At 39.8% G+C, this 23,647-nt stretch overlaps 1 protein-coding gene across 1 annotated transcript in view; it reads right to left on the bottom strand.

Annotated features, from left to right (window-relative positions):
• Positions 1-15,568: 15,568 nt before the first annotated feature.
• Positions 15,569-23,647, bottom strand: part of CCDC91 (coiled-coil domain containing 91) — a gene marked incomplete at its 5' end in the record, with an annotated part of 112,934 nt that continues 104,855 nt past the window's right edge. The window contains one exon of the mRNA XM_014961910.1: positions 15,569-22,458. Coding sequence (XP_014817396.1) covers positions 22,306-22,458 — 153 coding nt within the window. The remainder of the gene's footprint in view (positions 22,459-23,647) is intronic.

Here is a 23,647-nt window from a genome sequence, read left to right as displayed (position 1 = left end):
TTGTCAGTCTTGAAGAGTTTTGATCAGTGATGCAAAGTCCAGCTAGTCAGTAACTAAGGCCATCCCTCGAGGATCAGTACTGCAACCATACTGTTTAGTGTCTTCATTAATGATCTGAATGATGGGATGGAGTGTACTCTCAGCAAGTTTGCAGATGACACCAAATCGGGAGGAGTGGTTCATATCCTGGTGGGCAGGACCACTATTTAAAGGGATTAGAATAGCAGGAACATGTTGAAGAAATGGGATGACAAGAAGCTGGTGGATTTCAGCAAGAGCAAGCACAAGGTCTGACATCTTGGATGGAATATTTTTATGCAATGATGCAGAGTGGTGGGTGACTGTTACGAAACAGCTCTGCAGAAGAGCATCCGGGGTGAAAGCAGACAGCTGGTTGAACATAAAGGAAGAATGAAGCCAGCAGGTCCAGAGAAATCCCTGTATTTGGGGTGTCCCTATATTTGATACTTGTAAGACCATATCTGGACTACTGTGTCCAGTTTTGGGATTCCCAGTACAAGAAGGATATTGACACATGAGCTCGAGTTTAGTTGGGGGACACAAAATTAGTAACAGGGCTGGGGGATATGGCGTACAAAAAGAGGCTGAGAGAGCTGGGTCTGTCCAGCCTGGACAATAAAAGTCTCCTCTTCCCTTGCAAACAGATATTTACTGTCTGCAACTATCTGAACACAGCGTTTAAAGAAGATGGAGACACTTTTCTTGGAGTTACATGGTGATAAGACAAGGGCAATGGGCACAAACTTGAATGTGGGAAATTCCAAACAGACATTAGAAAACAGTATTTTTACCATAAGAGTGGTCTAATAGTGGCACGCAATTTCCCAGTTTCTTTCAGGCAAAATGGAAAGAAGGCTTTGAAATCTAACTAACTGCCAGGTTTTACACCACATTCATTTTGGATTGCGTGTATAGTGCTCTAACTGGATGTTTGCATTCTAATGATGTTTTTAGGATTCTCAAAACTTTCAATAATAGCACTGTTTAATCAGACCGAACAAAGGCTCAAGTCCTCCATAAAAAGCAGAAAAATTTGCAAGCTTCACATCCCCTTCACTGTTGTTATGGGTAAATTTAGGATTCTTCCTCAACACTGACCCCCTCCTTTCAAAAAAACCCACCAGACTGCCTCTCCCCAGCAACTGCTGAAAAAGATCTACTGGATTTTAAAAGTTCGACTCTCAGACAGCCTCTAAGAGTGACAAATTTTAAAACAAAACCTAGGAACAGAGATGCAATGAAGCAGGGATTGCCTTTAGAAACTGTTTCATAACCTCAATCATGTTCACCACGGAAAACTTCAGCTGAAAGTTAAAGCTGAAAGCATGTTTATACAAAGCAAGCAGATGTTTTTTAGGCAGTTTTTGGGCATCATTCCATAATATAATCCATGGCCTGTCATATTTGCACTTTCCGTCTTTGTTTGGTCCATTGTATTAATTTTTAATCTGGGCAAAAATCTGTGCACTGCAGCAAAAGTCCTTAGAATCAATCTTCTTATTAAATTGTTCCCTGTAAATGGGGGTATATTTTGTTTAATATATCTAAATCTCCTAAATTCTTCTAATGCTGAGAAGATCAGAGATTAAGGCCTGGTCTCTTCAAGTGAGGGGGAACATTGCTTTCAGTTTTTTTCTACCTCACTATTTTGCATGGTAAGTATTTTCTCTCTGCTTCTAACAGTGGTTTTCTCCCTTGCCCATGCAACTGCCCCAACCATTTTATCTCTTGCCAAGACTTTCGGACAACTGTTAGCCCTTCATTTGTTTCCCTGCTTTCTATAGCATAAGGGCAAGGAGGTTTCATGCACTTTCTCTGGTCCTTGGAATAAACACTTGCCCACAGCTTGGGAACCGTTAGTCAAAGAGATTTGATTTTGTCTCTGGACATGAGATTACTCTTTAGATTCCCATCTTAAAATCCATCGATAACAATACAAACATCATTAATGAGTTATGGAGATATTTGTGAGATACAGCTGAATAAGAAAATTAAGTAAGCTTTTACTATTACTCCTTTCCCTTGTTGATTTCAAACGCAGCATATCAGACCCTGAACCAGTCCCTAAATGACATACCGGAACAATCCCTTCTCTCTTTTCCTCATTGTGGGACAATTTGGACAGTGGTTGCTCTAAGGAAAGCTAAGACCTTCCCAAATACAAAGGCCTTAACAGGGTACCTATTAAACCTGCCACCTAGGTGGATTCATGTGGGGACAGCAGTGGATGAGACTAGAAACAGAAGAATGCTAAAGTGCTTTGCCCTCCAATTATCCTCAGCAAAGACATCGGTTCAAAAGAGCACTTGAGCCAGAATAATTTAGCAAAGTGTTTATTTAAGCCTCTGTAAATGTCACCCAAACTCATTCCTGCCTCCAAGTAAGCACCAGTTAAAGCTGAGGGGACATCAGAAACAAAGAAAGCCACCTTCTTCTCACTCTGACACCCTAAGCTCAGCCTTGAGTACAGCTCAGCCAACCCTGCAAGCTGTTATCTCCATTGCATATTCTTCCAGAGTGTCAGATTTATGCTTTAAATGATGCTGCCCACGTTTTCTGACGTTTTTGCCTAAGTATACACAAGATGGTAAGTAATCCTGCAGCATGCGTAGGATGCATCTTTCCATCCTGCCTGCTAATGACTCTTGGAAGCTTCAGATGTTTCATTAATAAATTCATAATTTACAATTATGCGGCTGCTTTTACACAAAAAAAAAAACGACAATGAGGTAATTGACTTCAAACATGAGCTAGCTCAAATTAACTGGAATGTAAACAACAGAGACATGGGACAAAACTATGGAAAGGAAAAGAGGAGTAGGGCATTACTGTAGTGTTAAATTTTGCCTGGGTATGTAAACAAAAATAGGGGGTTTTAATAAAAAAATTTGACTTCTGACTTCCTATTTAACACTTCCATTACATAATGTAAATATGTCAAAACATCTCCCGATTTCTTCATGCTGAAAATCAAGTTATACTTAAACAAAGTTTGTGTGTGTCCTTCTTTGGCAGCTACCAATTAAATGTCGCTTTTTTAAACACCATTTTTAGAACCGACTTTTTGTAGGCTGCCAGATGAGGTCACAACTGCTTCCTGTTAATTGCTGGACATTTTACTAAAACGCAGACTTGACAGCACACATGCTTTCTGTTGTTTGCTTGATTATTTGATTTAAAAAGAGGTAAATGTGTGTGGGAGAGGGGGAGCTGAGGGGACATTGATCAAGAGATTGGAAAACGTTCATCCTCTAAGCAGTCCCTCCAGCACAAGACAATTTCAGCCACTCCATCCTCCCAAGCAGACAACAGTTTCACTTCAGCTGTGGATTTTTCAGGATATCAGGATGTTTTACCACCAATGACAGCCCTTGCCACAGCGTAGGCTTCATACAAGTTCTTTGCCGTTGTCAGACTCCTCTACAATTCCCAGCTTTATGCCCAAAGGCATAAAGTACCAGAGAAAGGGTGTAGTTCTGCGCTGCAATTATGGCCTCAGAGCACGACCCAGGGATACTGCCAGGGGACTCATATCTCCCTTTCCCAACGAGACTAGAGCACCCCATTACTCTCAGGGTGGACAGCAGGAAAGACCTCAGCATTTTCCCACTGATACGTCCCAGGATCTTTTCACACGAGGACCTTCTGTTTATTCTCCAGGGTCCCTGTGTAAACCAACACTAACTCATGATCTCCTGTAATACAGGCAGCTCATAACTCTAACAGGCTTTGGAGTGAACAGTATGAGAGCATTTGTCAGCTGAATCAGCTGATATCCCCCATCAAGCTCACGCTGTAACTTTGACAGACTGGGTTAAGTGCGATATTGGCATCCGCTACACCTGCAAATGTTGACACAGTGCTTTAAGTTATCTGAGCCATCAAGATGAGATCCTAGTCAATAGCATAAAAAAAATAGCATTTTTAAAAGACACAAGAAAAATTAATCCCCTAGAGCACTTTACATCATTTTCACTGGGAAAAGGAATATTTTTTTCCCCCAATAATACACTGTCTGAAAAGGACAGTTAACCAAACACAACTCCTGGTGTAAAGCACAAATCAAAGCTTCTCTGAAAGCAGCAATTATCAGATCAATTCCACATGCAAAATCATAGAATGGTTTAGGTTGGAAAAATAACATGAAACAACCTCTCGGGAAAGCTGCTTAAGCCAGCAAGTGAATGGAAATAGCACAAACTAATTTGGTGACCACCTGATCCAAATCAATCCAACCAGATGAGATTTTGTGGGATGCTATTGTAGTCACAGAGGGTTCCCTATCCAGTGTCTTTGCAGGTATAGCACATAATCTTGAAAAAAAATTTTCAATATCGTTGCTCATCTTCAGCATCTGCCTTTGGGCAGGGAAGTGTAGATCACATTTTCCTTCATTCCTTCCATAATGGTGGTCTTTGCAAGAATGAAGCTGAGAAGCTTTCTAAGAAATCAGAAAAATCAAATACCACAAGGAAAAGCAATGGAGTACATTCGCTCAGAGACCCCTGCACACTTTGCAGACAATTAATCTTCTTCCCAATAGAGCTACTGGACCCAACTCCATACACTGAAGAGGAGATCCTGAGTCTGACTTTACGCCTAAGGCAGAGATCTTTTAAGACTACAACCACCAGTTCTTCAGTCCTAAAGCCTGTCCAGCAGACAGTGAGGTGCCTTTACAGGAGGAGTCTGAGTATCAGAAACTGGAAGCTAACTCAGGATGATACCTGTCTCTGTGTATTTCAAAGAACATCTCAGGTCTTGAGGCTTCCCATGCTGCTGGAGCTCTTCTCTTCCCCAGTTCAAACAGCACTGCGCACCAGCACAAGCCCCCGTTCACCATCACTTACCAAAAGGACTTGACAGCGCACATACTCTGAACTTTTAAGTCAAACACACCAGCCCCATGTTCCGTCCAATTCCCCTTCAGTTTCAGAGTGCATGGAGTCTGTGGCAGGAGTACATCACTGGTGTAAGGACAACAGTGAATAGCAAGTGACAAATGGCACAGAGCCTCCCTTGCCCAAGATACATACCAGGCTTTTCCAAAACTCCACTAAAACATATTTACACTTCCTGAATCTGGGATTTTGGGAATATCAGGGGTTGTTACGTCAAGGCTCTTCACTCACTGACTTCCATGACAACATCTCCTGAATAGATCTGGACCTCTTACTGACCCCTTCCTGTGACCAGTCAGCAGAACTTTTTCACAGGCCCTTTGGTTGTACTGGAAATAATTTTTTTTTTTGTGAATATACTTGACTTCAATTTGTCTTTCTGTTAACCTCAGTCACTTTTAAATCTGGAGCTGAATTCACCTTGGAAGCATATGCAGGGACAGGGTGACTGAAGGCAAGAGCCCTGCTTGTCTGAACATCTGCAAGATGTGAGCAAAAAAACAGGACAAGTTCAAATTACCCCTCCTAAAAAAAGTGACAGATGTGAGTAAGAGGTACCGCTCATGAGACACCTCTGTGGAGTAAACATTTTGGAATAATATTCCAGGCAACAACTACAGAGAATCTAACAACAGATTGACCTGCCATCTATTACATTTCAAACAAAGTGACTCAAAGGAAAATGTTCCAAACAGGCACCGCTGGGCATTTGACTCAGCCCAAGCAATGTTTTAACTATTGCTTTGCCACAAAGCAGACATGTGACTTCTGTAAACCTGGTAGCCACTTTTGTATAAATGCATAGCACATCCGATAGCTTTTTCCACCAACTTTGTAAAGCGAGTAGCCATCACAGAGTGCTGCTGTTTCCTCTCAGTTTGTGATGCCAGGTCCAAATTAATTATTTAGCTATTTTAAACCTTTTCATCCCTCCCCACCCTCCTTAAATAACATCCGTATTCTGGGTTAGCTGAAGGCCTAAAAGCTGGTTTTAATTTAAAGCTAAATAATACTCGAGTGACTGTGTGATTGTACTAAAAATAGATTGTTTTCTGTTCTAAATGTTTCACTGATCTTTAAATTGGGGGAGGAGGGGAACCGGACCTTTTTAGTCTAAGGGTGCCTCAAATCTGTGACATTCTCTCTCTCGAGAAGCGGGCTATTTCTGAGACACTATTAGTTTATCTGGAAATATATTTACCACACTTTACCAACACACCTATTCAGTATGTGGTTCAGAAATCACGAGGGGAAATCACACACTGTTAAGACTAAGCATTCTTGAGCGAGCCTCAGTCATGGCAAGTTCTACAGCAGAAAAAGAAGCTGTGGTGAGTGCAGTTACTGAAATTTTCCAAATAAATAAAGCAAACAATTTGCTCCAGGAAGAAACTCATACCTATATGATTTATAATAGTGGGAGTTAGTCCACGAGGGCAAGATGAACCCAGTGAACCAGCAGTCACAGGCCACCCATGGGCTGCAGTGTTGCCTGCAGTGCCTTTGCTCCTTGTAACTAGTCCATAACAACTGGTACGGACCTCATCTGTTCTGAGGTGTGTGTGGCTTCTAGCAATGCTCAGCAACTTCTATTGGCTTAAAGGTTGCTGATGAGCTCCAACGTCGGTTAGTATCAACAGGGAAAAACATAGGGATCCTATTTACAGCCTGCTGGCAGCAGACAGGTAAAAAAAAATAAAAAAACCCTTCTCCAAAATCAATGTTTGCTTTACTGAGGGCCTCCTTAGGTGTACATTGGAAACAATTCTGTCTGTCTTCCACCACAGTTAAGTCACCCTACAGTTTGGTGTGCCAGCCAGTAGTAGTTAGCAGTCCAGAATCAACAGGTTTCTGATGTTGAGAAGTACCAGACTATATTGGCCAAAAGCAGATGGAAAATATGAAATGTGACATGGCACCTGATGAATGGTGATAAAGAGCAAAAAGTATAGTGGGGACTGCTGGGCACCTTGGCTCCTTCTCACCTTACTTGTGACATGACATAGTGTCCAGGACCACTGATGTGAGGAGTGTTTTAAGCAGCAGGACTCCTCTCCTCCAGCATGAGCCTCTTCTCATCCTTTTCATCACCCACTCTCAGCTCAAAGGAGGTCATGATTCTCTAGGTCAGTCACTGACATCTTGTACAATCGTTTCATCCTGGGCAAAGCCCCTATAAAATGAGAACTCTCAATTCACCTTGATAGGAGGACCTGCTGTTCAAAATGGTGGCTGGCCATCCAATGCACAAAGCAACGAGCAAGAAGTGCAGCCTCTGAAGGTGGGCTGAAAGCAGGACCCATGTGCTTTGGTCACTTTCTGATTATCCTGTCTTCACATAGTTCTCTGTGTCTTCACCTCTGCACATGAATTTTTCACTGTGAGGGGCTCCCAGATACAGAAATTATGTGCTACTAACTGTTGACATTCTGATTTAAGAACAAAATAATTCCTATTCTCTTTATTACTTTATGTCAAGTAATGGGGTTCAAGTCTTACATATTCCATGTCCATCCTGGCCTCATTCTTGCAGATTCTAGGTGTTAACAGAAAGGTATTATTAAGGTCCTTGCTATGGGGTACCTTTTTTTTCTCATCAAGTCAGTGGAGTGACACTTCGAGGATCATTAACTCTGTCAGGTCAGATTTGCTGCCTGGCTTTCTACATGGCAGATAGATAATGTTCTTCAGACATTCTGCATTCTGTAACAAAGTGCTTCAGGCAGGCACAGCGATCTCAGTGGTTAATACAACACTAAAACAGCGATGTGTCTGAGAACCAAACACCTCTGACACTGCCGGAGATGTTGCACAGCTTGGTGAGGCTAGATATATACATGGAATGAAAAAGAGGATGGGTTTCTGTAGCAGATTATGAAGTCTAACGAAGTAAGGATTTTGATTGATGTGATTTCAGTAAAAGCAGAAGGAAAAACACTTACTCGCTACCTAAAAATTATTTGCCCAACCCCACTGCCTTCTCAGGCTAGTGGACGTACGTGCCGTCTTAGACAGTGAGTGAAGTCAACGGGACTCTGCTGCAGCACAAATCTGTCTTCAGGCAGAGCCCATCGCAAGATCAGTCCAAAAGCGTGGTAGGGTGTTTATGCCAGGGGACTTTCAGGGCAGGAGGCTGGAACTTAGGTGCCTCAAGCAGAGAACAACCCAAGCAATGCAAATTGTCTATTAGCAGTAGACTCCTCCTCTGTACTTGGAAAAACTCCTTCTTTATGATGTACCACCACAGGAGTAAAAACGCACTCCTGTGGACAAGGATGCTGTGTTGCTTAAATAGTTATTTCATCTTCAGCTAACTGGTGGCACTGCACTCACCATTCCCTTGGTGTCCTACTAGAGCTTCTGCTAACAAAAACCACGCACTTTAGGGCTTGACCTTCTGCAGGCTTGCCAGTTCTGCCAGGGTTTCATTTATGCACTTGGCACATGCTTCAATGAGCCACACTGGAGCAGGCAGCTAAAGCAGGCTTTTTTTCTCCTCAAAAACAGAAGAAAAGGTTTATTGCAAATTATTTCAATACTATCAGAACCCCTTTTCCCACCCACCACCAAATCTTATTAACAGGAATGTGTATAGTTATTATAGTGATTCCATGTGGTCATAATTATAAACTGAAAAGAGTGTGAAATGTGCTTTTCCACATAATTTGCTATTTTCCTGTGATTCATGAAACCTCTTCTCACATGAATAATTGGTTCACTTCTTGTTTATGTATCACCATGGTACATAGCTCCTAGCAGGCCAAAAAAAGGACACAAAGCTAACATTTAATCATTACATCCATGTACAACCTATACCCCCTCACACCCCCAAACACCAATCTTTCTACCTCCCCCCCATAAAAACAAGACACATGATTTTTTGATGGAAAAAAAGATCTTGATAGTTTTACCTTTCTTATCTCTTATTAGCAAACTTTTTTTTTTGCTTTGTGCTTGTTTTGTACTTCAAATTTTCCAGTGTAAAGGAAACAACCGAAAAGTCCCTTACAAACACACTGAGACGATGGAGAAGGAGGAATGTTCTGAGTACATGGCTGTTGGGAATGGGAGTTTTCCAAATACTAATTTGCTTATATCTCAGGGGAGATACAGTCAAAACGATGCTTATCAATAGTCACCCAAATTGGAAAGCACCTCAGTATATTCTCAGAATATTTTTTCAACTTCTAAAATTTTAGTGACACTTTATTTTTACAGTGCAGTAAACTGAGGCACAAATTAATTTGTTTACGATGACTACTCAGTGAGTCACTGCTCAAGCCACTCTGCAGTCTAGTTTTGATTTGCAAAACTCCTCCTCTGCCTTCAACTACACCTTCTTAAAAGGACTGCATGGTTAGCTCAATGTGACAACATCTGTGATGGATGAATGTTTATCTCTGCATATGTGTGTGTATACTTGTGCTTCCTGCCTTTAAAGCTGAGGGCCACCCTGTGAAGTATTTCGACAGTAGATGAAAAAAAACAAACAGACAATTATATTTCTGCTCGACAGCATCGTGCCATGGCAATCCAAAAACAGGTCAGAAAACAGAAGTCAGCAGGAACACTTAAGAACATAGGAAAAAACATGTTGGCTTAAGACCAGCTATCAATCTAGTCCAGTAGGCTGTGTGATTCTGCAGAATCAATGCAAAAACCGAATGCAAAAGAAAAGAAAATGTTTGTTATTGGGAATACAAGAGGATATTAATCTCCTTTTTACCACAAACCCAAAGAAACATCAGGTTTTAAGACTGGGGAAAAAAAAAAAAAAGCTGAGTGGTTTTTACCTCATATAGACATGAGTCAAAACCAAAGCCTCAAAATCTGATCTTATTAAAAAAAAGGAGGGTGAGCTGTGAGGTTTTTGTTTTCCTTTTTTTTGGCAGCAAGGTAGAGACGGGAGGGAGTGAAACTTTGGCCAGTGGTGAGGGTTAAGGCATGGGAGGAGAGAATAGGACAAAGGAGAGAGAAAAACAACTCTTTGGAGTCTGATCTTCTGATTCAAATACACCTTAGCAGCGCTGGTTGGAAAGCGGACTCAGAAGTGGAAAGAATTTCTGGATCCAGATCAAGACAGCAGAAATATCTTAATTTTGCTGGGCCATAATCTCTTGAGAGGCTTGTGAGAATTTGATCCTGTCATTCCCAAACTAGAATCTTAAAACTGATTTGGATCAGAACTACAGTTGGTTTGAAAATGTTATTACTTCTTCCTGTGGAAAAAAAAAAAAAAAAGAGAAACAAAAATGGAAAAAAATTCAGCCAAACCCAAAGTGCATGGACTCATTACAAGCTCAGGAAATCAACTCTATTTAAATCTCTTTCAGCACCACTCTCCAACTTTAATAGTGCGTGTGGAAGCAAATATTACTCAGAAGTTCATCCTCCCCTCCTCGTCCCCCGCCTCCCTGCCCTTGTCCCAACCCAAGCTCTACATCTGAATGGTCACTATTTGTTTTTCCTTTCTGATTAGCCTTGTCAAGACTTTCTCTCACTAACCACCATTTTCATTCTTTTCAGCATTGCTCACTCCAGTATCTCTGTTTGTGATCTTCATTATCGTGCCCTTGCACTCTCGCGTTTAGTTCAGTCCCAGCTTTGCTGACTTTGCTGCCGGCTCCCAGTGCTACTCATTCCTCTCTTATCAGCTGCTTTGCTATTCCCTTATTTTACCTTCTCTCATTCAGTTCAGAATGGAGTATCTCAATGCCAGTTGAGTTCACCCACCTTTGTGTTTTCCATTCTCTCGCGCTGCTGGGACTCTCATAAGCAAAAGTATGCATAGGAAGGAGTCCTGAGAGCAGTCTCTCCTCACCACTGGCAATGCACACCAGCCTCTTCCTCTACACTATGTTCTGTCTCCTTCTTTCCCCTGTTCTTCTGCTTCTAGCTCTTGTTGACAATGAGACAACGTTGTGAGATAAGGAGAGGCTGATGGAAGACTGGCATTGTCAGTGAATATCTGGTGGGTTGATCTTGGCTGGCCACCAGATTCCTGCCCAGCCGCTCTCTCACTCCCCTTCCTTAACAGGACAGGAGAAGAAAAATTAGATGAAAAAGCTTATGGGTCAAGATACGTACAGGGACATCATTCTACTGTCAACAGATGAAACACAGTTGACTCCAGGAAAACAGATTTAATTTATTGCTAATCAAAATCAAATTGGAAGCTGAGAAACAAAGACAAACATTAAAATACCCTCTTCCCTTCCCACTCATTTTCCTATGCTCAACTTCACTCCTTCCTTCCAAACTCTTCTACCCTTTCCCTACCAAGCAGTGTAGGAGGATGGGGAAAAAGGGTTTATGGGGTCAGTCCATAACAGCTCCTCTCTGCCGCTCCTTCTTCCTCATGCTTTTTCCCTGTTCGAGTGTGGATCCTCCCCGTGGGCTGCACTCCTGCTCCAGTGTGGGCTCTCTACAGGCCAAACAGAGTTCCTTCAGGAAATATCCATCTGATCCAGCATGGGGTCTCCATGTGCCACAGTGTGGATATCTGCTTCTGCTTGGCCCTCTCCATGGGCTGCAGGGAAATACCTGCTCCACCGTAGTCCCTTCACAGGCTGGAGGTGGATCTCTGTTCCAGTGCCTGGAGCTCCTCAGTCCTTCCTTTTTTTGACCTTGGTACCTGCAGGGTTGTTTCTCATAATTCTTCTCCTCACTCCTCCCTGCCTGTGCAGTGTTTTGTCCTTCCTCAAATGTGTTTTCTCCAAAGTGCCGTGACCACCTTTTCTGAGGGGCTGGGCCGTGTCCTACAGTGGGTTGGTGGAGACGGCCATGTCTGGCTCAGGGCAGCCCCTGCACAGCCCCCTCCATACAGAGGCTGCCCCTGCAGCCCCCCCTTCACCAAAACCTTAGCACCAACACACAATACAGTATGCATTTACTATTACACTATTAATACAAAGACTTAAGTTCCAGTATCTGGAAGTTCACCTTTTTTTGGGATCACCAGCTGTATCTTCTGCAGGTGGATTCACTGATCCATTTCTCTGCATGTTGCCAAAATAATTGAGGAGAATATGAAGAAATGGGAAGTGCGGAATTGAAAAATATTGAGGCCTCTTTGGGGGTTTTTTGGAAGTCCAGCAGTGTGTTTCTTATCTAGGTTACAATTGCCTAGACCTGTTATTTTTATTTCACATTTATAGCAAACAGTTTTGGCCTATGCCATTTGTTTAGTCTTGGATTGTCTTTTGGTCTTGGCAGATTTTTTCTTGGATGTTCTTCATTTCTCTTTACTGCTTGATATTACTTTCTTGTGGGAAATAAATGCAGTTTCCACTAGCCCTGAGAGTGCATCCTGTAAGTTGATAACTCAAGAGCGCTCTTTGCAATCATTGCTTTTTGCCTTGCTTACCAGGTAACCCTCAGGCACTGAAGTCCCTCTGAAATGAGTGGACCTCATACATGTGCAAAATTCACACAGCGCAGAATTATCGTATTGGTCTGACCTGATCTGGAAGTAGTGAAAACAGGCTTTTCCCAGGAGACACGGATAGCCTGATTGTTCTGAGCAAGTTTATCTAGGTTTTTTATAATGTCCCTGTAAGATCACTAACGATGATGGGCCATTTGCTTCATCTTCTTTCTGCTCACTGCAATGCTGCTTCCCTTGGGAAATGCATAGCAGCAGAGCTTTTTGACATGACAATAAAAATGACCCTGCAGCACGGCCATTTATTCATTTGCAATGCCTTACATGTCAAACATCACAGGGTTGGAAAAAAGACTCTCCATGGTTAATATTATTAACTCAGTCTTATTCAAGTATTAAATCATTATTTATTTACAGTACTAAATGAAAACTTCATACAATGCTGATGGATCATTACTCTTCCACAGATTTTCCCCTTTTTCTATGCACAAACACAAGCTGCCTTTTGGTCTTGATTTGTACAATGAGAACCAGTCATTTTCTACTAGTTTTCCAGTCAATTGAGGAAAAGACACTCTATTCAGTGTGCTCTGATGGGTGAAAGTCCATCACATTGTCTTTGCTTTAATGAACTTGTATGAGGACCCAATATGTTTAAAAATTTCTGTCTCTGCTGAGAACCTGTGATTAGCTACCGTTATTTATGTTCTTTATTTTTAACCTTAGTTTAGATACATCCACAGGGTAATCAATAGGGAAAATAATTACTGTCTTCCTCAGTAGTACCAAGCTCTCCTTTACTTGTTGGCAATCATACTTAAAATACAATTGCTGCAAATATATGTTTTGATCATATCAGCTCTGCACATTTTACCATGTTTTATTGTGTATCAGAATGAGGTAAGACTTGGACTTTTTAATGTGAAGAAACTTTCCTATAAACAGGATCATTGACAGAATTTTGACACACAGAGTGGTTGCTGGTTTCCACATTTTTGCCTTATCTGTATCCAAGCTGCCTAGCAGCCTGTCAGTTTGGTATGTAATAAGCAAAACAATGTGGGAGTGATTAATTCAGGGTCTGCATGATTTTATTCACATTTGTGGCAGCACGTCAACAAGAACTAGTGAGGTATCCATACTCTATTTAAACAGAGAGGCTACTACTCCAGTAACTGCATCAGAAGTAGTCTACCAACTCAGATTGCATTGGGATTTACAGTTTTTTACACTAAGTTAAGTCCCTCTGTTATCCTACAGCGAGAACATTTGTTCAAGGAAGGACAGCGATCCCTTTTCTCCTGAATAATCTAAATTAAAAATGTTTGTCAAGAATTTTGAGGTTGTGTAATGTACGACAACCCAACAGAGTGGCACGATGCTTACGTTTTCTCATTAGTAACAGAAGACTGTAAGACCACAAATGAAGACCGTGTTAGTATAAAGCCAGCCTGAGAACTAACCCCAAACCTTCACCCTGAGGGACAAGTGAGGTTATGATGGGAGAACTAAGGCAGAAGCATGTGACATGCTTCTTCAGGTGAACCATTGACCCATCCCACACATGGCTGCTCCCCAGGTGATTTTCTCATAGATTTTACAATATTTGGTGCTTTCCTTAACACCTTACCTCCTGGTATCCTATGAACCTTAAATCTCCTAAAGGGGTAACAAGGCTTTCTAGCACTTGCATTTCCAGGGGAAAACTTGAATATTAAGGTGTTCAAAACTGTAAGGCACACCAAAGGAGTATAATTATTTGTTATTAAAATGACTAAAAAACACTCTATGACTTTCAAAAATATCAGCTGCTCATTTGCAGCTAAACACGAGTACCTCATTAGCATCCTATTCCCTGTTTGTAGGAGTCTTGGACAATACAGCATGGGAAAGAATGAAGGGAGGAGAACTGGGTTATATAGAGATTGCATTACATCTGCCTATGCAAAGGTGAGCAAAGACCCTTGATTTGCTTACTCTCATGGGTCAGTATAAAACTGATCCTCCAACCTCCCATGAGGACAGGAACGAAACTACTTTGCTATCTCCTCTGTGTGAACCTTGAAGCAGTTTTCTCACCTGCTTCAGAGGTCATCAAATTTGCCTTTAAAATGAAATAAGTCCCCAAATTGAGGGACTGTTTAAAATGAAATAAGTCCCCAAATTGAGGGCGAGGATGACAATGAAAACCAGTCTTCTGAGTAATTCTGTCTCATCAGCCGTTTTTAGGTGCTAAAGGCACTGGACTCTTGCTTGAAGACACACAGTATGACACATACAATATCTTTCATTAAAAGAATGCTGAAAGTTTTCCTATGCTAGCAATCTATGCAAAGAAATATCAGCATCACAAACATGCTAGCAATCTATGCAAAGAAATATCAGCAGTTTTCACAAACAAAAAAGAAAATAAAATTCAAGATCCTGTCATACTGTCAGTTTTATTTCAGTATAGCATCTGAAGTGTCTTTAATACAGTGCAGAACAGGCAGCTATGTAAAATTCAACATTAAAAGGCTGATACAGTAGCACAGCATGTCAGGAACCACTGCTGAGTACAAGATGTATTGTCTCTGTGAAAGTGTGATAAAACATTTCCCTCCAAGACTCAGAACACATTATAATCTATGCAAGTGGGGGAGTTCTCCCTGCAAATTTTGAGTAGGCTGATATATTTGGTGAGAGAAACTGGCAGGATGACATCTTTGGAGATGGAAGCACCATGTTCCCAGCTGGACTCCAGGCTGGAATGCTTTTCAGTGATTTTCTCTTTCCTCAGAGAGCCTTTTTTGAGGGTGGTATAGCTAATTTTCCCTCAAAGCTCCATTGTCAAGAAGGCAAGGCATTAGCTAGAAACAATGAGCAAAATCCTGGCCTTGTTGATTAACAGCAGGAGTAAAATCCACTAACAAACTTTGACTTGCAAGTCAGCAAAGAATACATCTGTTCTGGTTGATTTCTGGACTCTCATAATAACATGCATTTTTCAGAGCACTATTAAAAACATTACTGACCAACAGGCTTTCTTAGTTAATAAAACCAAGCAAATTTGGCACCCCAGTTTTTGTCTTCTTTAAAGGAAAACAGTATCCATTTCACTGAGCTCAACAACGGAAAGTCTAGAAAGTGTGAATCGACTCTCACTATAAAGTAGAAAACCTTTTTAAAAGTTGTTAATTGACATTTCTGAGCTTTGTCCTGAAGGAGGCCATAATTAAATTATTCATGACACCAACTGTATAAAAGGCACATAAAAGACTAATTCACTTACCGGCTTGATTTATTGAAGCTTAACCAACAGGAAAAATATGATTAAAACATCTAATTGGTAGAGACAATTGTGCTATATGATTGCTTTGGGAAAACCAGCATGCACTTCTGTATGCTTATGCATCAGAAAAGGTAGTAGCATTTGGCCCCAACATGCAATAAACCAATCAACCATCCATTTGGATCCTTCTCAAAAACAATGGAGGATGATCTTGTCATCCCCTCCTTCAACTCACTTGTTCTTTGAAGAATTTATTGAAGTAAAATTGTCTTGAAAACTGTGCATACACATTATGACTACGATACATACATAATCGAGTGCAATTTGATGCTGACTGTGCTTGTAGTTATTTGTATTCCTTTGAATAATCCTGTCATTCATGAACCATGTAACTATCAGTCTTTTGTAGATCTTTGTCGCTGCTGTCTTGAGCTTACACAAAATTTTATTCCTATCTCTGTAAATGAAAAATTATTTTGCCTGACACCTAAATACATTTCTTATTCCCAAGAAAATGCACAGATGCTACATTATCTTTGAACACAACATCTGGATCCCTTTCCATTTTATTTGGCAGACATTAAAAGACTTTTCCACTCTGTATATAACTTGTTTTTAATATTAGTGTAACAATCAAGCAAGAATACATTCATCATCCTGATGCAGTAGTACCCCCAGCGCAGCTCTGAAAACATTTTGTTAAAGACGCCCAGGAATCTCTATTGACATTTGTCAGACTAACATGTTTGGGTCTCAACATGTCAGCCTTGTAATGCTTTTAAGCTTTACAAAGCACAAATTTTAATTTTATTTATTTTGATAATTTGGATGTTGTTTTGAAGTACAGATTGTCATATAGTACTATCTTCCGGAAGATGAGATGTTCTGGGTAAATTGTCTACATCCTTACAGAAACCACTGTTAAGTTTCAGAAGTTCTGAGTTGTGAAACCAATTATTCTTCAAACTGCATGGGAAACATGAATCTTCACCTTTCTTTTTTCTTTACTCATTTTGCCATTTACATCTGAGAAGTCTGTTGGTTCAGATGAGTGCATTCTAGAGGATGAACCTCCTGTCTGCACTTCTCATTCAAACCTGTCGTTCCCCTTCATTCTATGAAATCACATCTTTTCTTTCTCTTAATATACCACATAGTTTACATTATAAAATAATACCTCTTTGTCTCTTCTTCCTCACCAAATCCCTCTCAATTCACAAGCCACAATTTTTGGTTTTCTGCATCTAGAGAACTTCTATTCTCTCAAATATCCTTGCCCAAACTACCAAAAGAGTATGGAGAAAATAAATTCCACCTAGCTTACAACTCCTCCTTTTGCTGCACCATCGTGTTCATAAACATTTATGGGTAACACTGTTTCTTTTGCCCTAGGGCAAGGAACACATGAAAAACCTGCAAAAAACTCTTAATAAGACAAAAGTTGGAAAATTGCATATGGACAGTTTTCTGAAATAATCGTATTTTCCAGCATCAACATTACTGTTTCAAATAGACCAAATGCAGTTCTGTTGCATTCAGGCAGCCACTGAAACCCTTGGCTGCTGACATTCCAGGAGAGATTTTGACTCTTTCTAACAATAATCCGTAACAAAAGCAAAATGCTCTCATTTATATGACTCTTTCACCCTGACAAAACTCATCCAGCTTTTTATCAAACTACTATTCAGCTGTAAACTTCATTAGGCAGTTGAATTTGCAGGAGATGAAGTATTTCATAAAGACCCTATTTTCTTTGTGAAGTAAAACCAGTAGTCAAAGGGATCATAACAAAGAGTAGCAGCTTACATTTACCATCATGTTTCCACTGCTGTCAAGCCTGATCTGAAAATGGACTGATTTTTGATAGTGATTTTGTTGATGTAACCAAATGAGTTTTTTCTAGGCATTTCAGTAGGGAATACTACAGTCACTATTAGTTCTGATATACCAAAGGAGAAGAAACTTATTTCAATGAGAATATGAAAATACATTCTTTCTAGCAGTAGGATAGCAATAATAAGACATACGTACCCCCTCAGCAAGGTCTCAGCCAACATCTTGACCCCCTTCCCCACTATACCATGAACAGAACAAATGCTGACATTTTCTTCAAAGAACTGATCATGAAACCTGCTCTTGAAATAACTTCTCGGTACATAGCCAGAACTATACAAAGACAAAGCTCTTTGCATTATACTCATTATAGTCACAATTGCAAAAAATATGAGGAAGGATGAAATTTTAAGCTGAAAATAACCAACAGCAGAATTCCTGAGGACTTCCTGGGAGCCAGAAGTTCACAATCACTCTCTAAATATGTAATCTATGGTCACAATAAAAGAGTGGGGTGTTTAAGTAATAAAATACTCAAAATTATTGCCACAAAAACAGAGGCTGGCCATGTATCAACATGACCAGCTATTTTTCTGAAAAACTGTGTAGTGAAAGCAATGTGAAGTCTTAACTGATGCCCTAATTTGGTAGTAGTACAAAAACCCAAACATCCTTCAAAGTTCAAAAAATCCTAAAATAGTCTTGAGTGTTTATTCAATAACACTTTCTTTGTGTATCACATTATCCATGATGGACAATGGAAAGCATCTAAAAAATGCTGATTTTGTAAGTCTGAAATGTGAGGAATTACAGGAAATACAAACAAATGTGAATCTCTTACGCATATTAAAATTGCTATAATTACACCGCATGTAAGATGTGGATACAATACTGACCACATCTGTCACAGGAAATTATTGTTATTATCACAGGATAACAATATGTTTATTATCAAGAATGTCATATCACTCAAAGGCAATACAACAAGTTTAAAAATACACACAACAATAAAAAAGATCAATCAAAAAAAAATTAATCATCTCTATTTTGTCTTGCTAAACACTCTGGAGTCACCAGCACCTACAGTTGATTTTCCCCACTTTCAGGACATTACTCTAGGTCTTTAGAATGCAATGCTTCCCACAGAAATGCAAACACCACAACCTACCACATGGCACGTGGCAAATGTGTATCTGTGGCAAATGGCATGAGGCAAGACTGATGAGGACGATTTTAGCCACAGCATCACCATGGCAAGTGAACTTGCTTAGGTAATGTCTACAAGGAGAAGTCCACACACCTCAGGGCTTTCCTTTAGCTAAGGAAGCATACGCTTTCAAAGGCAAATATGAAATTTGAGCCAAACAGAGTGCAACTCAGATGGTTTCCCCATCACGTTCAACTGTTCAAATGTGACCCTAATTCAGCAACAGTATTATTAATTTTACATAGGCTTAAAAATTAATAAAGAAATCTGTCCTTAAGCTGTACTAGCGGATAAGTCATCCATTCTTGAAGCCTTAAAAGAACAATATTCTTGGACAGATCACACAAAAGAAAACATTTGTGGCGGCAGTTCCTGCAAACACATTGAATTGAACTGAAGGCCCAAATTATACCCATGTAAAAAATGTTTTCCAGGCCAATGTTCGTTAGGCACATTTATAACCCATTGCCAAAAAAGGAATGTCAGATATGTAATTTCTAGACAGTATTTGGAATGGCCATGTAAAAATTTTGAAAGCAATCTCACTCACAGGTTAGTCACTCCCCTGCAGCCAAGTTTACAGCACCAAAATTAGTTAAACTATGTATTGCAGGTAGCTCAGTGAGGCTGCAATGCAGCCAGAGCAGGAAGATGTAAGTGGCTAGTTAGTAAGTGCTGTGCTCTGTTTTAACAACTAACCATCCGGCATCAAGAAAGCTAATTAGCTGCAATACAGATTGGGTATGCCCCAATCTAGCTCATTTTACATTTGCACTAAGTCTATTTGATAACTGATATCTATTTGATAATCTGATGCTATACATGATCTGAAAGCGAGCATAAATTCCATCTGTCCCTTTGATGAACAAGGTGCTAGGAAACAAGGTGAAATCTTATCACATATTCCCTCCATCCAAGGGGTAGGGAAAAATCTGTAAACTCAAATATGTGGACAGTGCACAAAAGATCTCAAAACACTAATGTGATCTCAGTGTCTGGAATGACTACTGCTTTTCCTTTGTTCTGCCTTCTTATGACGGAGTCAAGGAGTTATATGCTTGAAGGAATTCAAGTGGCATTTGCCAATGAGATTCTTAGAGCAAGGCAAAAATTCAAATATATCTGTATCTTAGCTAAAGACACCATACAAAAGAGAGAGCCAGCATGGCTTCACCAAGGACAAGTCCTGCCTGACCAACCTCGGGGCCTTCTGTGATGGAGTGACTACATCAGTGAATGTGGGAAGAGCTACAGATGTTGTCTGTCTGGACTTCTAAGGGGTTTGACATGGTCCCCACAACATCCTTCTTTCCGAACTGGGGAGATATGGATTTGATGGACAGTAGTCTATGATACACCACAGTTGGCAATGCAATCATAAACTTCTCCAACAAATGCTTTTACATATTGTTGCAAGTCAGAAAACAAAACTCTTTAGTAGGAGGATACTCATACACCGCTAAGGCTCTGGCTTTGATGGGGAACAGTTTGAGGTCTTTAGTAAAAAGGAATACTATTTCATCTAAAGACCTAGAAGTAAGAAACAATAATGTTGAAGTTCATCTAGGAATCTGCTCATACCACATTTCCACAATTAAACATTGATTGTGAGACAGCACTAGAGAACTTCATTTTGCACTGTCTCTACTTTCCAAAAAACCTACCTGGATACCTGTCCTGGTTTCAGGGACACAGTTCATTTTCTTTCTAGCGGTCGTTGTGTTTCAGATTTGGTACCAAAGGAATGTCAACATATTGTTTTAGTTGTTGCCAGGCGACATTTATAGTTTTCAAGGACTTTTTCCAGCTTCCCATAGAAGCTGAGAAGAAGCACAGGCAGAATGGTGGAACGGCCAGTGGGATATTGCATACCATAGATGTCATACTCAGGACATAAATGGGTTTAGCTGGGGGATGGATACTTGTGATCACTGTTTGCGATGGTGCCAAATCACCCGGCACTAAGAGTAACTTGTGTCATTATTAGTATTGTTATTTTCCTTTTCTGATATCGTTCTATAAAACTATCTTTATCTCAATCCACGAGGTTTTTTTTTAACTTTCCTCTACTTTTCTCCCTCTTCTCCCTCCCCTTCCTAGAGGAGAAAGGGGGGATGAGCGAGCGGCCCCGTGGCTCTAGCTGCCAGCTGGGGTTAAACCATGACAACATCCATGTCATCTTTGGTGCAATTGACATATACAAGGATTTCACTGGCTTAGGAACGATAAGTAGGTGACTCATTAACACTATTTTTTTTGTCTGCCGTAAGAAATGGAAACTCATCAGTCAATCAAGAAATATCAAAAAGAAGACCGGATTTTCATCCCTTTGTAGGGTGAGGTCATCACCTAGAAAAAACAGCATTATTAACTTCTTCAGTGAAATTTTGCATGCAGAAGACAAAACCCTTGGTTTTGATTCCAAAAATGAAGCACAGAAAAAGATTTAAATAAAATGCTTAACTCTCTGCAATCCATATTTCATTCTGCCAAATACATATCCAACCATTTTCTGTTTCCTTATGGCTATAAAAAAGCAATTTATGAAAAGTGAGTGCCGACGTAAAAAACACAGCCAAACAAAAAAACCCCACACAAGCACCACTGAATAACAAGAACCACACAAAAAATGCCCATAAGTCCCCCACTGAATCACAAGGTCACCAGAAGAGATACCATTCTTCATTTATTTACATTTCTAAGCATGAACATTTAATTTTCCTTATTTCATTCAGAACTCTTTTATAACTAAGGCCCCAAATCTACAATCAAGAGAGTGTAGGCAGAGAAATTCCACTCGATGCTGCCGTTAGCAAGACTAGAAAGACCTACGACTTGATCCAAAGTTCAGTAATATCAGTGGGGAGATTTTCTGCTTCCTTCAATGGGTTTAGAAAGGGCATCTGAGGTCAGCAAGCTGCACTCCTTATTCCGTCAGAAATTCCACTGAGGCAGTGCAGTATCAGTCTCCACATAATTACATACATCTTCTTCCTGGAACTGAGGTCAGTCACATTAATCGCATTTTCATGAGAAAATGACTTTTGGAATCAAGCTAGGTTTTAAAACAGAAATAAAATACATACTATACATTGGTTATGGCAATGTTTTGCACTACTCTAAAAAGATGCACTGTTTAGTTTTTAAACTTTTCTATTACTAGAGCTGGAGTTGTTTATAAAAATGCACGTCAACTCTCATGTATCTGTTCTGATTCTTCTGCTGTACATCAAAAGTAGTAAGAAATAAGAAGGCTCAGTTGAGGCAATGAACTTGGGCATACACTTCAGAAATAGAGATGGATTTGCATCTATAGTCAATTAAATGCTTTTCTCCATTTTTGAAAGACCAAAAATATTGATAAATTACATCAACATATGATGCCTCATCTAAAACAGACATAATAGGGAAACATTTTCATCACAGCTGCAGTTACCAAGAACTTCAATCACAGGCTACTAAATATAATGAAAGAAAAATCATAAATAAAACAATTTTTTTCAGGTTTTATTTTTCCTTCCCATATTTGTGATCTGACACTAGTAGTAAAATAAATAAATAAATAGAAGAACATAATCCACAAATACTTCTTCTAAGCATAGTATCTGATCAATCTTGAACCAATGGTACAATCCCAATATTAGAATATATTCATCATTTGTCAGATTGAGATTTGCAGCTTTACAAATCACACCGTATCAGCAGTATTGAGAATGTCAGTCTCTCTCTTTTCCTCCATAGATGTTGGCTCTTCCTTTAATAGAACATTTAACTGTTTCTGTGCACATGAGAGGAAAAGTTCCAAACTACATAGATTTCTCTGACGGACAACTTGATCAAGCTGTTGAAATAAAAAAAAAGACACATCAACTTTAAGAAAACCTGTAAATAAATGACAGGGATTGTCAGCAAAAAATCAACCATATTCAACAAAAAAATTCAACAACAAATGTGACAACAAGAAGAAATTCTAAGTAACTTCCATGTGTGCGATTTAGTAACAACTTTTTAATGAAGTATTTGAGTTTCTTCAAAGTAAATGTACATAAGACTAGAAGTAACTTTCCAACTGCTGTGAAATTCTACAGAAGAAATTTGAAAAAGCTAAAGTCTAGTTGTCAGACTAGATAAATCCCACAGCATCTTTTAAAATTGCAGCTGTTGCTTTTATAAAAGATACTGCTTCTGCTTTAAAATGAACACCACATACAAATGGATATTAAAAAATTCAAAGTCTACTGTTAATTTAGATGGCAGCATGTTTAAATAGTTCCCAGGGGAAACGTGGTAATATTTTCTGCCTACTTTGTTTATTCCAACGTTTTATTGGAGCTCCCTACTGTCGAAGAGTGTGATCTATATACTTACTTGCAGTAAAGACAATGGTCCTTTCTTCCCCACCAAAAAGGATAAGAACACAATAATAAGACTTGGTAGGTTATGTTGTATAAGTTACATAAAAATATGGTTTACCAAAAGGTATTTGAATTTCTTAATATCATAACATTAATAAACAAAATGCAATGCAGAATTCCTTTCATTTGAATTTTAAAATTAAAATGTCAAACAAATAATGTCGCAATTGAGAGATGTTTTCAACTGGACTATCCTTCAACCAGCCATAAAATCAACTAAATAAATACATAACAATGACAGAGGGTGAGATGGAAAGGTAGTGGTACACGGCCAATAAGACATAACAGTCATGCCACTCAAGAGAAAGGAAGCAACGGAATTTGGAAGACCAGCTCTGTACTTCTGTCAAACTGCTGTGCATGGGTCCAGAAGCAATGTCTAAAACTCTGTAACACCAGCAAAATGCTAATGTGAGGCCACACGGCTCTAGCAGACAGTTGGCAATCATCTGCAAATGCCGATATTTTTTCAAAAAGTATATTGTACCTCACATGTCTAGCACTCACAGCTTTAACTGTAGCTTGCGAGGAACATTAGGAAGGAATTTTTCACAGAGAGAGTGGTCGGGCATTGGAACAGGCTGCCCAGGGAGGGGGTGGAGTCCCCATCCCTGG

This window comes from Calidris pugnax, unplaced genomic scaffold (assembly GCF_001431845.1).
Source record: "Calidris pugnax isolate Ruff unplaced genomic scaffold, ASM143184v1 scaffold704, whole genome shotgun sequence".
NCBI lineage: Eukaryota > Metazoa > Chordata > Aves > Charadriiformes > Scolopacidae > Calidris > Calidris pugnax.
Note: the sequence above shows the minus strand (reverse complement) of the source record. Positions and strands in the feature narration are given on the sequence as shown.